The 16,683-nt window shown below is 42.0% G+C and overlaps 1 protein-coding gene across 1 annotated transcript in view; it reads right to left on the bottom strand.

Moving 5' to 3' along the window:
• Positions 1 to 16,683, bottom strand: part of LOC124778806 (glutamate receptor ionotropic, kainate 2) — a 1,316,354-nt gene that overhangs the window by 776,781 nt on the left and 522,890 nt on the right. The window contains exon 3 of the mRNA XM_047253669.1: positions 9,900 to 10,151. Within this exon, the coding sequence (XP_047109625.1) occupies positions 9,900 to 10,151 (252 nt within the window). The remainder of the gene's footprint in view (positions 1 to 9,899; positions 10,152 to 16,683) is intronic.

Raw genomic sequence — 16,683 nt, 5'->3', positions numbered from 1 at the left:
TGACTGAAAAGCTAATCATTTCTGCAAAACATACTAATGTACATGTCCTGTGAATATGAACGTCCAGTCTCTAGTTGGTCAAAGTGTTCTGTTTTTTCTGAAACTGAGTGTATTTTCACTTCAAATCCAGCCGCTGTTCCAAGTCCTATTTCTACATCTACATCTACATCCATACTCTGCAAGCCACCTGACGGTGTGTGGCGGAGGGTACCTTGAGTACCTCTATCGGTTCTCTCTTCTATTCCAGTCTCGTATGGTTGGTGGAAAGAAATGCCTCTGTTTGGGCTCTAATCTGTCTGATTTTATCATCATGGTCTCATCGTGAGATATACGTAAGAGGGAGCAATATACTACTTGACTCCTCGATGAAGGTATGTTCTCGAAACTACTACAATTGCCCGTGCCGAGCTACTGAGCGTCTATCTTGCAGAGTCTTCCACTGGAGTTTGTCTATCATCTCCGTAACGCTTTCGCGATTACTAAATGATCCTGTAACGAAGCGCGCTGCTCTCCGTTGGATCTTCTCTATCTCTTCTATCAACCCTATTTGGTGCGGATCCCACACCGGTGAGCAGTATTCAAGCAGTGGGCGAATAAGTGTACTGTAACGTACTTCCTTTGTTTTCGGACGGCACTTCCTTAGGATTCTTCCAATGAATCTCAGTCTGGCATCAGCTTTACCGACGATTAATTTTATACGGTCATTCCTTTTTAAATCACCCCTACTGCCTACTCCCAGGTAATTTATGGAATTAATTGCTTTCCAGTTGCTGACCTGCTATTTTGTAGCTAAATGATAGATCTTTCTTTCTATGTATTCGCAGCACATTACACTTATCAAAATTCAGATTCAATTGCCACTCCCTGCACCATACGTCAATTCGTTGCAGATCCTCCTGCATTTCAGTACAATTTTCCATTGTTACAACCCCTCGATACACTACAGCGCCATCCGCAAAAAGCCTCAGTGAGCTTCTTATGTTATCCACAAGGTAATTTATATACACTGTCAATAGCAACGGTGCTACGACACTCCCCTGCGGCACACCTGAACTCACTCTTACTTCGGAAGACTTCTCTCCACTGAGAATGACATGCTGCGTTATGTTAACCAGGACCTCTTCAATCCAATCACAGAATTGGTCTGACGGTCCATATCCTCTTACTTTGTTCATTAAGGGGTTAGGACGTCAACAGGACCAACATGGAGCAGGAGAGGCAGTACAGGACATTGTAACTTCCACTGCCCATACTTTTACAGAAAAATTCATAAAACTTTGTCAACATGACCAGAAAGGATTCAGGATTCACACACTTGGCAGTGAAAGTTCAAAAACGTAACAATTTTGTTTTTTTTTTATATTTGAAATTTCATCATTTTTTCGCTTACTATTGGCTGCATTTGTTACTGTAGGTACACTTTTCTTCATAAATAGGAGAGATTATTCGACGAATCTAGCACAGCATACAAACCATACTTACAGGGGTATGAAATTCTAGAATTTCTTTAGTTTACGGATAAATGAATGACCTGTTATATTTTGAACTTCATGTTTAGAAAAAACTCAAATTCTACAGTTTATTATCTGAATTTTTACCGCAGTTTTTAATAGATTTGGAAAATTCTAGAGTTTCATAGGAATTAAAATGTCCTGTGGTGCCTCTCCTGCTCCAAGTCGGCCCGTTTGACGTCCTACCCCCCTTAAGCAACTGTGGGGAACTGTATCAAACGTCTTGCGGAAGTCAAGAAACACGGTATCTATATGGGAACTCGTGTCTATGACCCTCTGAGTCTCGTGGACGTATAGCACGAGCTGGGTTTCACACGATCGTCTTTTTCGAAACCCATGCTGATTCCTACAGAGTAGATTTATAGTCTCCAGAAAAGTCATTATCTCGAACATAATACGTGTTCCAAAATTCTACAACTGATAGACGTTCGAAATATAGGTCTATAGTTCTGCACATCTGTTCGACGTCCCTTCTTGAAAACTGGGATGACCTGTGCCCTTTTCCAATCTTTTGGAACACTACGCTCTTCTAGAGACCTACGGTACACCGCTGCAAGAAGGGGGGCAAGCTCGATTGCAAAATGACAACATTATGTAATTAAGGCATTTGACGGAAGACTGGATTCACGATCAAAGTTGCAGAACGAAAACTGTTCTTCGACATTACTAAACTTGTCTTTCTAACTAAGCCATTCGTCCCCACGAGACGAGGAACATCAGGGCAGTCAGAGTTCGCCCACCATTTGCCTTTCCGTCTCCTGAAAAACAAACAGAAGAGGAAATTTAATCCTGATAATGCGAAGCAAGCGACAAGGTGGGCGCAACGGAAAACTGCGAACTGCCGCCCTTTATAGCGAACTCCTGCGGGGGAGTTTGCCGCCACGTTAAGCACGGCCAAGTCTTCCGCGGAAATATAAGGCATCTGGCCGTTTGTACTTCCAAGACTCTTAGACAGAGGAGAATTAATTGAGACTGAATATTCACCTCGGTTAAACTGCAGTTCACTACTTTAAATTCGGAGGAAAGTTCGTTTTACTGTGATTCCAGAAAAATTATTGTAATTTGTAAAGACTTGGCATGTCGAGAAAGTAATTACAGACGTCGTGTCATACTTACTTACAGAGTGGGAAAAATGAGTAAAGTTTTAATTTTTCTTTCAATATATTTACAGAACTATCACTAATATTTTCTTTAATGTCACAGGAGGAAGTAAATAAGTCCAAAACCTACTTCATTATATGAGGGTCGTCCACATTTAAGTTCGCCTGTAGTTTTTAAGGAAAGATAGTTACTGGAAACATATCCAGCAGGGATCGAGCTATTTTTCATTATAATCACCACTGCCGTCACGAAGGTCCAAGCATACGGATTAGCTTCACAGCAGGTGAACGGATGGAAGAATTTTCAAGTAATAGAACCCAGTATGTTGTCCTTATGGCGAGTGTTCCTAAGAGACAAGGGTATCATAAGGAAAGCCCCAGGGAAAAGGGATAGGACTGTCTTATTCTCCATGTACATAAAAGATCTGACGGACAGGGTTATCAGCAATTTACGGTTGTTGCAGATGGCTGTAGGAGAATACAAGATGACTCAAATCCTAGCTGATATGATGAATGGCAGCTAGATCGAAATGAAGAAAAATGTAAGTTAATGCGGATGACTAGGAAAAACAATCCCGTAACGCTCTAATACATCATTGGTAGTGTGCTGCTCGACCCAGTCACATGGGTTACACATATAGGCATAACGTTGCAAAGCGATATGAAATGCAACGAGCACGTCAGTTTAGTACTAGGGAAGGCGAGCGTTCGACTTGGTTTTATTGGGTGAATTTTGGGAAAGTGTAGCTCATCTATAAAAGAGACGGTAAGTAGGACACGCTAGGGCGAACCGGTCTTGAGTACTGCTCAAGTGTTTGGGATCTCCACCGAGTCGGTTTAAAGAAAGACATCGAAGAAATTCAGAGGCGTGTTGCTAGATTTGTTACCGATAAGACTCGATTAGCACGCAGGTATTACGGAGATGCTTCGTGAAGTCAAATTCCTGGGGAAAGACTACGCTCTTTTCGCTTGCGGAAATTTAGAGACTCGGCCTTTGAGGTCGACTGCAGAGCATTCCTACTGCCACTAAAGTACATTTCCTGTAAGGACCACGAATATAAGATGAAACAAATTACGCTTGTACTGTGGCTTATGGACACTCGTTTCGCCCTCAGTCTTTTTGGGAGCTAAAAGCAAAGGAAATGGAAATGACTAGTTGTGGTAGGTGGTACATTCCACCATGCATGAGGAGTACGTATGTCGATGTGCGACTGATACAATGTCATATCGTAGAAGTGGATAAACTTCCTCAGTTCTTCGATATTGTGGAAATGATGACCGGAGTATGGGAAGTTAACGAGGTTGAAATCGCTGGGAATAAAATCCATGGGAATACGACGGAATATCAAAAAGCCTCCAGCCGAACACCTTCATAAAAGTTGTCCGCCTAAACTCATGTGGGCGAACATTGCCATGAATCAGCACGGAGTATAACACTCCCCTTGTTTTGAACGGATCGTCATAATTTCCGTAATGTTTCACAGCAATGTTCAAAGTTCACTGTTTCACCCCTTGGCAGGAAGTCAATAAGCATATGGCTCTTCCTGTCCCAGAATACCACGCACATCACTTTCCGCACCGACGCAGTCTGTTTGAACTTCGTCCTAACTTGAGATCCCCTGAAATGCTAACGAATCGGCTGTTGCTCGATTTCTAGAGTAAAATGACCAACCCACGCCTCATCACCCGTGAATATCCTGTCGAAAATATCGAAACCGTCATCACGCTACCGTTGCAGAAATACCAAACCTATCCTAAACCAATAATTTTATTTTCAGAACCTACCTGGCATACGCTTGCTTCAACTGCAGGCGATTGGTAACAATGTCATGCAACAAGGATCGCGATTTTGAGGAAAGTCATCGCTGTTCTATTGACGAGACTGCCTTCACTGTGCTTGTCCATCCTCTTCCAGCTTATTGCAGTATCATTAAAAGATAGATTTGAAGCAAAATATTGATAAAATTCAAAGAATGACAACTCCTTTTGTATTATTGCGCAATAGGGGACAGACTGCCACGGATGTTACGCGATTTGGGGTGGCAATATAACGAAAGGTATTTTTCGTTTCAACCATCACGTTTCTTCTTCTGAATAGGAAAATAATTTGTTGAGGCACACATTCATTGTGAGAAACGATCGCCGTAATAAAATAAGATGAATCAGAGCTCGCACGGAAAGATTTAAGTATTCGCTTTTCTCGCTCATTGTTCGAGAGTGGGACGGTAGAGAAATAGTCGGATGATAGTTCGATGAACCCCCTTCCAGGCACTCTGTAGGAAATGGAGAGCAGTCATGCAGATGTGCATTAAATGTGGATCTGTAATCGTAGATTACGGATCTCCACAATGCGCTATCGCACCAGCTGCACAATGTTACCATTGATGAGGGGCGATTGCTCGAGGCTCTCTTCAGTATGGCCACTTGACTACCTTCGGGGAGCTGCTTACACTAACGACGCAATATCTACTCGCTCGTGACCCTTCGCTGGTAAACCCAACACAGTTGATGATAAATTTCGATAAGCGCTATGTTTTGAGCACTGAATCTTCGGCACTGAGCGAAACTCGCAGGCGGCGGGAAATAGAATCAGAGCCTCCATTTTGAACCCCTGCTGGAGATCACCTGGCAGCGGCCTCTACTTGTCCGGCTATCATATGACTGTTACGTCAGAGGTCTGTCGACATGCAAATACTTTCACTTTTTTTAAATATAGGGAAACTCAATTTTTGAGTGACCTTCGTAGTCTGATGATAATGTTTCCGTTCAACCAACCGCAATATTATTCACTGTTCGTCAAAGGTTCCATTCCAAAAAGCGAAACCAGAAAGTTACGAAAGGGCTGCCTGACTGAGAATTACTAACGAAGAAGTTTCGGATATGTTTCTAGGTACAATGGGAGAAACAGAAAGGAGGATGCATCCGATGTGTCACGTAACAGAAGAATGTAAAAAATTGTGTAGGCAGATAAAAATGCAGGAAGAAGCTCTATTAAGCGTATGTAATACCGTTCTTTTTTCCCTTCCTGAAGAACAGAAGATGTGACAGTGTGGCAAAGAAACGTTGGTAGGAGTATCCAGGTATGAGTAGCTTGACTGGTCGGTGAACATGTCGACGATACTTACGCAGAATCATATGGGTAACAAGATGAATAATGGTCAATGAAGCCTTGTTACTCTTCAATACGGTCTAGGCGCTGCAGTCATGGACTGTGCGGCTGGTTCCGGCGGAGATTCGAGTCCTCCCTCGGGCATGGGTGTGTGTGTTTGTCCTTCGGATAATTTAGGTTAAATAGTGTGTAAGCTTAGGGACTGATGACCTCAGCAGTTAAGTCCCATAAGATTTCACACACATCTGAACTCTTCAATAGACTAAGATTCGGAGACTTTGGAAGCAAATGACAGCAAGAGTGCAAATGTGCTTTGGGAACAACGCTTCGCTTGCTTTGGGGGTGCAGAAGACGGTCATCTTGCTTTGCTGACAAATCTAATACTAGTTGACGCACATATCACGCTTAATAAGTCCTGTGTCTGGTAATGTGAACATTATTCGCTCCATGTTATCACAGCCGCCAACCTCCTGTGAAATTAGGATGAGCCATGTATCTTTAGCCTAATGTTCGAGACGGTATATCTGCAAGAGTGCATCAAAACTGGATTAAAAATCAGATTGTCACCTGTCTCGTCTATCGTCAATTTGGCAAATTAATTACCCTAGACGAACGGTTTTAAGTAGTGGTTCCGCTATAGGCTAACGAAATCAGTTCTGCTGATATGCAAGTGTGGCTCCCGATAATTTGGTGGATCACAGTAATAGGTCATTCGTGATACAATTATCACAAACGGTCACTTTCAAATAAATATACAGCATTACGGTCCTAGTCTCGTTGCAAATCATCCATCTGTTTCTCCTAATTGATCCAAGGACGAACTTCGGATATAGTGGAAGCCAGTTACTTACTATAGCTACTAATGTGCCAGGAAATAATTACTCTTTTAACTAATATGGTAGTAATAGGTGTGTCCGGTACTGTTAAAATGTTGTGCTTCGTAAAATGTTTGGGATATTTGTTTGTGTTACCCTTAATGTGTTGATTAGTATGCTGACACACACCTTGTTGGTCGCTTATTGCCCTTGTTTCGATGAGCAACAATTGTAGCAGTGATGTGTCATTACACTAAATTTACACCAGTTGCTGTCTACTTAAGGACTACTCTAGTCATTATGACCGTTAACAGTTACTCATAAATAAATATTAACTACTAATTTCGATCAACACATCATTTTCAGTTTTCATAAAATTACTTACCACAATCTGCGTTTACTGAAGCAAGTATGTAAGATTTTGCGAGCGCAGGTATTTGCCTGCAGGGGAACAGCGACTGTTCGAACATAAAACTGTGGAGCCGCCACAAGTCGCATTTAACTTTTTAACTTTTTCTTTATTTTATATGTTTCACTCGTCCAGCGCGAGCATCTTCAGAATTTACGTAGCGCAGGTCTACAAGTTATTTGTAACGTATGCTCCAGAAATTGGGCCATTACGGAATGAGAGGAGTAGCTCACAACTGACTGACCTCTTACCTTAACAATAGACAGATGAAGGTCATTAACCACAGCGTTGAGAATGGCTGTGATGTGGGGTCTGCGTGGGGAACGGTCAAATGCGGGAGTACCCCAGGGATCAGTGTTGTGGCCACTCCTGTTCCTTATTTATATAAATTATATGCCTTCTAGTATTACGGGTAGTTCTAAAATATTTCTTTTTGATGATGACATTAGCTTGGTGTTGAAGGATATTGTATGCAACATTGGCTCTGTTTCAAATAGTGCTGTTCATGACATAAGTTGATGGCTTGTAGAAAATAAACTAAAGCTAAATCACAGTAAGACTCAATTTTTACAGTTTCTAACACACAATTTCACATAATGGGAATATGATTAGTGAAACTCAACAGTTTCGATTTCTAGTTGTTCACATCTATCACAACTATCGTGGAAAGCCCACATTTAGGATTTTGTTCAAAACTTAATGCTCTCATTTTATTATTTGGACGATACCTGAAGTAAGTGATCGTTTGACCCGTAAATTAGTCTACTTTTCTTATTTTCATTCGCTTATGTCGTGTATTATATTTCGGGTAAATGTTCTAAAAGGATATTTTTGGCTTAGAAGTGGGCAGTTCCGGCAATAAGTGGTGTAAGTTCGCAAACCTCTCGTCGACCCCTGTTCTCTATTCTGGGAATTTTGACATTAGCCTCTCGATATATATATATATATATATATATATATATATATATATATATATATTCTTTACTGTCTTTTCTTGTTAACAATATCAGCTTATTCCCAAGAATTAGCTATTTTCACTCAGTTAATACTCACCAGAAATCAAACTGCATTTGTGCAGAAAGGTCTGCAGTATACTGCTGCATCCATTTCCAATAGCTACCACAAGAATTCAAAAATCTTAGCAGTAATCCAAGCACTCAAATCGAAACTGAAGAGTTTCCTCATGGATCACTCCTCCATTCAGTTGAGGAATTCCCTGAAAAATTAAGGTGATTCTTATGTTATATTGCTGATTGCATTTACTTAAACTCATGGCTTTTCTTTTTTCGGTTCACAAACATTTTGTTTTATCTGTTATTACTTTGATGTTGTTATTTCATATGCTGACACGTTCCATGACTTTGGAGATTTGCTCCTCCATTTGGTCCTGTGGAACTAGACGTGTAAATAAAAATAAAATTAACATCTGACGGTGCTCGAGTGAAACATGTAAAATAATGAAAGAAAGAAGAGTTTCGTGCGAGCTGTGGTGACTGTACAGTTTCAGTGATGTAGATCTAAGTGAATTTACTTGACGCCACAGTAAGAACATTACAGGCTGTTATAAGAAATTTCTGATGTCTTAAGACTGCATAAAACCAGTCAGAGGACTCATAACCCCCCACCCCTTCAACCCTAAAAGAAAAGATGATATGGTGATAGAAACGGTTGTTGTTGTTGTGGTCTTCAGTCAAAAATGGTTCAAATGGCTCTGAGCACTATGGGACTCAACTGCTAAGGTCATTAGTCCCCTAGAACTTAGAACTAGTTAAACCTAACTAACCTAAGGACATCACAAACATCCATGCCCGAGGCAGGATTCGAACCTGCGACCGTAGCGGTCTTGCGGTTCCAGACTGCAGCGCCTTTAACCGCACGGCCACTTCGGCCGGCGGTCTTCAGTCCTGAGACTGGTTTGATGCAGCTCTCCATGCTACTCTATCCTGTGCAAGCTTCTTCATCTCCCAGTACCTACTGCAGCCTACACCCTTCTGAATCTGCTAAGTGTATTCATCTCTTGGTCTCCCTCTACGGTTTTTACCCTCCACGCTGCCCTCCAATACTAAACTGGTGATCCCTCGATGCCTCAGAATACGTCCTACCAACCGATCCCATCTTCTAGTCAAGTTCTGCTACAAGCTCCTCTTCTCCCCAATTCTATTCAATATCTCCTCATTAGTTGTGTGATCTACCTAACTAATCTTCAGCATTCTTCTGTAGCACCACATTTCTAAAGCTTCTATTCTCTTCTTGTCTAAACTATTTATCATCCACGTTTCACTTCCATACATGTCTACACTCCATACAAATACTTTCAGAAACGACTTCCTGACGTTTAAATTTATACTCGATGTTAACAAATTTCTCTTCTTCAGAAACGATTTACTTGCCATAGCCAGTCTACATTTGATATCCTCTCTACTTCGATCATATAGCAAAACTCTTTTACTACTTTAAGTGTCTCATTTCCTAATCGAATTCCCTCAGCATCACCCGACTTAATTCGACTACATTCCATTATCCTTGTTTTGCTTTTGTTGATGTTCATCTTATACCCTCCTTTTTATTTATCAGCAGCTGTTGGTGGTTGGAAAGTACGGCTATTTAAAAATACTTGTGACATACACAGCCAAGAAAATACAAGGTGAATAAAATATGCATGGATAACGTTTCATGCACACTAAGTTAGTCAAACCAACTTACAATTTCTATCTGTGGTTTAGGTAATGTAAGCTGAGTTGCCTGTGTTAAGGCGCATGAAATATTTTACGCTGTCAGTTTTATCTTGTCTCCCTTATATCTTGCAATTGTAAAACTAGGAAGCACTACCTCATATAAACAGAAAAATCATGCAAATGCATCTCTGACACAAAACTTTGGGGTGCATTGTGAATTAGTATATTGTGTGTCACTAGTTTTGGGTGCGGAGAAAGAATCGTAGACTGGTAGACCTACCATAGTCTTCTTCGTAGATGATGGCGACCTTGGTCCAGTTGAGGAAGGCCATGAGGTCCTTGAAGGCGCGGTTCATGTGCTCCTGCGAGGGGTGCAGGTTGATGGAGAACTCCTTGAAGCTGGGCTCGAAGTCGAGACGCGCCTCGACGTGCGGAACGTCGAGCGCCTCGCAGATGGACTGTATGTGGGCGCCCAGCAGCGGGTCCGACGGCCCGAAGATGGCCTGCACGCCGTGCTCCAGCTGCTTGCAGGCTGCAACATAGGAGGGCAGCGCGGTGAGCGCACCGCCAGGTGTAGAGGTACACCTAGTCTACAATTTAGCCCGAAGACTGAACACATACTGAAACCAACACGTGTGAAATGAGGCCGTGCATTCGAATGAGAGCAAGAACACGTGCAGTACTTCAGAATTACCCAAGAGCTGTGTAAACAATGTATCTGGAACGAGATAACTGAAATAGAGTGAGTCTGAATGACCATGAATGAGCATCACATCATGGCATGGTTTCTACGAAGTACGCTAGTTGTTGGGGATGTAAGATCAACCAATGAAGGCTCTCACGGCCAGTGCCTACTTCAGTTATAACTTCCGTGGTGAGAGTGTTCGAATCAAAAAAAAAAATTCTCTAACGTTTCGTCCGGATCTGCGGGAGACATCTTCAGCGACGTCATTGTCAAATTTGTCTCTGAAGATGTCTCCCGCAGAACGGACGAAACGTTAGTGAGTATATTTCCATGTTGACCATGGTTATTCAGACCGAAAGTCTTAAGTGAACTGTGGTCGCTCAGCCACCGCTTACGACTTACAGAGATTGGTCGAAACTCTTTTCAGTGACATCTTGTGTACATGATTGGATAATAGATTCTTCTACCGTTCTCAAGCGAGAGTCGAGAGAGAGAGAGAGAGAGAGAGAGAGAGAGAGAGAGAGAGAGAGAGAAAGAGAGAGAGAGAGAGAGAGAGAGTCGACAGAAGAAGTAAACAGAGGCAATATTTCATCCGGTGTAAACATTTCCCGAAAGAGAACACCTGTATCCCTTACGTTAAATGTGCCCTGTTGCGTTGCAAACTTAAATGGCCGAACATGATTCTCGACGAATCCGTATCCCGCCATCAACGTGTAACACTATACGTGGGGACAAGACAAACTATCCCGTGAAAGTCTACGTATATTCAAAAACAAGCTTTAGATGAGGTATCTCGGAATGTACTGAGTCCTCCTATGAATAGCTCCCGTGCGGATCACAGAAACAAGATTAGACTATAAATGCGAACATTTTGGGTTGGGCTTTATCGTGACTGTTATTGATATAGAATGAAATAACAAGTTTATTGTTACCAGCCACTGGTAACAATAAAATTGTTCTTTCATTCGAAGATCAGACTAATTATACCGTTTATAAAGCCGTCTAAGCAGTCACCCTTCCGGCAGTTCACTCCGAATGGAACGGGAAGAATCCCTAACGAACGATAAAAGGGGAAGTACTCTCCACCGTACACCTCACATTGGTTCTCAGGTTGGAGCCGTAGACACAGAAATATGTTTCCAGCACAATGGTTGGATTTTTTACCTAAAAAATTTCTCACGACTTAGAGATACAGACCAGCGACCATTATCAAAATAATTTTACTGGCGTAATCAGCTGATTAGTGACTACTCCAAATTGCCGGTTGGCAGAGAAGCATACTGCTACAAAGTGGAAGATGCTAAATATTGTTTCCTTCAGTGGAACAGAAACACTGGCACAGTCATCTCTATTTATGGACATACTTACGAATTTGGAGCACCTTTGTCGAACTATTCAAGACGCCTTTCTGTTGAAGTTAACTGGACGATACCTAAAAAATTCTACTGCTATAATATATTCGACTCTACTTCCTTTGTAAAGTTCTTCTTTATTTGGAGCACACTTATCGAAATATTTTAGACATTCTATTGCAATTGACTGGACGATACCTCAAAAGCCCTGCTGCTATAATACATTCGAGATTACTTCCTTTTGTAAAGTTCTTCCTTTTTTACTGGAAATCGTATTGAACTACCAACAGCTGATATAAAACTGTTTGTTCTTTCTGGCAGCTTCTGTTGTTCAGTACTGACTTGCCATTTGAACTCTTGATGCTAGTACAGCTCTTTTCTGCAAAGAGTTCTTTAATTTTGCTGTCTACAGCATGTATGTTTGCTGCCTCCTCTAACCATTCCAGCTTTGCCGCTTTGCACTCTCTCTCAGTATTCTAATTTACACAATTTCATTTCTACTTCCCTGAATCATTTGCTGCATTCTTATATTTTATCCTGTGGCTAACCAAATTTAGTCTCGAATGACTTACACTGGGCTTTGCTATCTGCTTGCTTCTGCATCTGCTACCTTCATTATTTCTTCTCTCAGAGTTAACTCTTAATCATCTGTCGTGCTTCTTTCACCTACACTATGTGATCAAAAGTATCCGGACACCACTAAAAACATATGTTTTTCATATTAGGTGTATTGTGCTACCACCTACTGACAGGTACTCCATATCAACGACCTCAGTAGCCATTAGACATCGTGGGAGAGTAGAATGGTGCCTTCCGCGGAACTCACAGACTTCGAACGTGGTCAGGTGATTGGGTGTCACTTGTGTCATACGTCTGTACGCGAGATTTTCACACTCCTAAACATCCCTAGATCCACTGTTTCCCATGTGATAGTGAAGTGGAAACGTGGAGGGATACGTGCAGCACGAAAGCGTACAGGCCGACCTCGTCTGTTGACTGACAGATACCGCCGACAGTTGAAGAGGGTCGTAATGTGTAATATGCCGACATCTATCCAGACAATCATACAAGAATTCCAAACTGTATTAGAATCCACTGCAAGTACTATGACAGTTAGGCGGGAGGTGAGAAAACTTGGATTTCATCGTCGAGCGGCTGCTCACAAGCCACATATCACGCCGGGTAAATGCCAACGACGCCTCGCTTGGTGTAAGAAGCGTAAACATTGGACGATGGAACAGTGGAAAAACGATGTGTGGAGTGACGAATCACGGTACACAATGTGGCTATCCGATGGCGGAGTGTGGGTATGGCGAATGCTCGGTGAACGTCATCTGCCAGCGTTTGTAGTACCAACAGTAAAATTCAGGGACGGTGCTGTTATGGTGTGGCCGTGTTTTTCATGGAAGGGGCCTGCACCCTTTGTTGTTTTGCGTGGCACTGTCACAGCACAGGGCTACATTGATGTTTTAAGCACCTTTTTGCTTTCCACTGTTGAGGTGCGATTCGTGGATGGCGATTGTATCTTTCAACAGAATCGAACATCTGTTCATAATGCACACCCTGTGTCGGAGTGGTTACACGACAATAACATCCATGTAATTGACTGACTGCACAGACTTATGACCTGAATCCTATAAAGAACCTTTGGGCTGTTTTGGAACGCCGGCTTCGTATCAGGCCTCACTGACTGACATCGATACGTCTCCTCAGTGCAGCACTCCGTGAAGAATGGGCTGCCATTCCCCAAGAAACATTTCAGCAACTGATTGAACGTGTGCCTGCGAGAGTGGAAGCTGTCATCACGGCTAAGGGTGGGTCAATACGATATTGAATTCCAGCATTACCGATGAAGGGCGCTACGAACTTTTAAATCATTTTCAGCCGGGTGTCCGGATGCTTTTGATCACATAATGTACTTCTGTCAGTTGTTGGCTAAAGCTCCGTGTGAAACTCTCATCAATCTTAGATTCTTTGGACATGTCGACCTTCCATCTTCTTAATTTCCTACCTCTTTAAAATGAGCCATGTTACGTAAATGGCATGTCGATGTGCACTTCTGCAACTCATAAAGTAGTGGTAGCTACGTTATACACAAATTGCAACTTGTTTATAATGTAGCTCCCGTTACTTTGAGCTGCAAAACTGTATTGCGATATCCTATTTACATAACAGGGCTCATTTTAGAGAGGTAAGAAGGAGATGGCATGTTGACATATTCATAGAAGCTAAGGTTGTCACAACAATTTTCATAGTTTGAAAAAACGTTTGGAGATACGTTTTGTCGAAAATGTCCCTAACAATTAAAACTAGGTGCTCTGTTAAGTAAAAGAGTAGTAGGTTATTACGTATAGCTCGATATTTGGATGTGGATACAGTTCGTTCTTCCGTTATAAAGTCAAAGAAGCTATGGCTGGCAGTATCGAGTACTTGGTATTCCACACAGCCCTCTTTGACTGTACGATTTGTGACTTACGCTAGTAGATAAATGTGAAACGACTAATCTCTGCTACATAAACAAATAATAATAAATACTTGACATTGTGAGCTGGAGAGCGATCGTGAACTCAGTGTAAAGAAAGCTGCATAGATGAAGTTTTTATTGCCTCGACCGCAGGTAGATACCAACTGGATTGCCAGTTTCGGCAGGTCGGAGCTGCCATCTTCAGATTCTCAGCGTACAACTTACGAAATCATGCCGTTGTAATGGACTCATGATGAAAAGAGCGTAAAACACTAAAAAATGTAACTGATTTTGCATGGCTATACATAGTCATAAGGTGTGGCACATCAAGAAGCGCCGCATGTGTCTGAGCTGACTGCCGGCTACGTACTTAGCAATCTCAGGGTTGTATTTTGTGTGCAGAACATCTTTTTCCAAATGTTTATCACTACTGTATCTGCATTTTTACAAACCTATTCCGATTTTCCCGACTATTCCATATAAAACTCTAACTACAGCCTCTTTAAGTGGTAAGTTTTTTAAATTTTTAGTAACAGAAGTACACATACTGCTACTTATTGCCAAAGAGTTGACGTTTATGATCAAGTATGTCTGAGAGCTAAGAATGACTTTAATTTGGAGAAACAGCTACAGAAGTAGATCGTATTCCCCATCTCCGAACTAATTAGTTTGGCATTACATTTTAGTGGCAGTGAATGGGTAAATGGTAAACGTTGATGAGTATTAGGATATCTAAATTTGATTATCGAGGATGTTTAATATACCGGGTGATCAAAAAGTCAGTATAAATTTGAAAACTGAATAAATCACGGAATAATGTAGATAGACACACATGCTTGGAATGATATCGGGTTTTATTAGAACCAAAAAAATACAAACTTTCAAAAAATGTCCGACAGATGGCGCTTCATCTGATCAGAATAGCAATAATTAGCATAAGAAAGTAAGACAAAGCAAAGATGATGTTCTTTACAGGAAATGCTCAATATGTCCACCATCATTCCTCAACAATAGCTGTAGTCGAGGAATAATGTTGTGAACAGCACTGTAAAGCATGTCCGGAGTTATGGTGAGGCATTGGCGTCGGATGTTGTCTTTCAGCCTCCCTAGAGATGTCGGTCGATCACGATACACTTGCGACTTCAGGTAACCCCAAAGCCAATAATCGCACGGACTGAGGTCTGGGGACATGGGAGGCCAAGCATGACGAAAGTGGGGGCTGAGCACACGATCATCACCAAATTACTCGCGCAAGAGATCTTTCACGCATCTAGTAATATGGGGTGTTTTTTTTTTTTTTATTCTAAAACCCATATCATTCCAAGCATGTGTGTCACTTTTTACCTCTCTATCTACATTATACTGTGGTTTATTAAGTTTTCAAATTTATATTGACTTTTTGATCACCTGGTTGTTCACGAAGAGACACAGGGCGTGATCATCGTAGCCATTGAGCTGTTGACAAAAAATGGAACGCAGCAGTGAATTAACCTCTTTCTCCTTGAAAACCTTCCTTCTCAGTTTAACAAGTCGACAAGTGGCTTTTTAACACTACCGGAGAAAATGCACGGCCCCGCCGGGTTTCGTGTCGGCGTAGCGACCGCGCAGCTCCCCGGAAGAGGCGAAAATCTCTTGAGACGGCGTAATTCGATTATCGAGTGGGAGCTGCAAAGAACGGCGCGTGAACGAGGCGGATCTCCAGCGCTGGAGGGTTGGCGACGCCTGGAGGGAGGCGGCGGCGCCGCAGGTGATTGCATTCCCCCGTGACGCGAATGCCACGGATTCCCCTCGCCTCTGCCGCCTGACAGGGCTACCAACGTTCACCCAGCGCCACTTGTCGCTCGCGAAAAGACTCCCTGCTACCGGTCGACGTCTTCACTGGTTCATCAGTTGCTGCACGTGTAATTCTAGTTCAAAATAGTTCAAATGGCTCTGAGCACTATGGGACTTAACATCTATGGTCATCAGTCCCCTAGAACTTGAACTACTTAAACCTAACTAACCTAAGGACATCACACAACACCCAGTCATCACGAGGCAGAGAATGTAATTATAGAAAAACTACCTCTTTCACCTTAATTACAAATTATAAGTGTGGAGATTCAGAAAAGGGAAATGTTGATACCTCATGAAGAGTCATATCAATTGGCCCCTGTTTTATTCACGTTGTGCCATACACTTCTTTCTTCCCAAAGTTCGATTCAGTACCTCCAGGTTTGTTGTTAGATTTAACCAAATCTTCAGCATTCTTCTGTAACACCAAATTTCAAAAATTTCTGTTCTCTTCTCGACTAAGCCGCTTATTGCCCAAGTTTCAATACCGTACAAAATTATATTCCAGACAATGTCGTCTGAAAAGCCTCCCTAGCATTTAAAATTACAGGGTGACGCACGAAATGTGTTACCATTTTGTTTTTGAATGTAAACTTTATTGTCAATACAATCTGAAAGGAACATATACTACAATGAAGAGCCGTCCATGGAGATTTGTTCTAACTCAGCACATGCTCAATATGTCCACCATTCCGTTTCCTAACTTCCTTCAAACGAACACTGAAGTTAG

The sequence above is a fragment of the Schistocerca piceifrons genome, chromosome 1 (assembly GCF_021461385.2).
Source record: "Schistocerca piceifrons isolate TAMUIC-IGC-003096 chromosome 1, iqSchPice1.1, whole genome shotgun sequence".
NCBI lineage: Eukaryota > Metazoa > Arthropoda > Insecta > Orthoptera > Acrididae > Schistocerca > Schistocerca piceifrons.
Note: the sequence above shows the minus strand (reverse complement) of the source record. Positions and strands in the feature narration are given on the sequence as shown.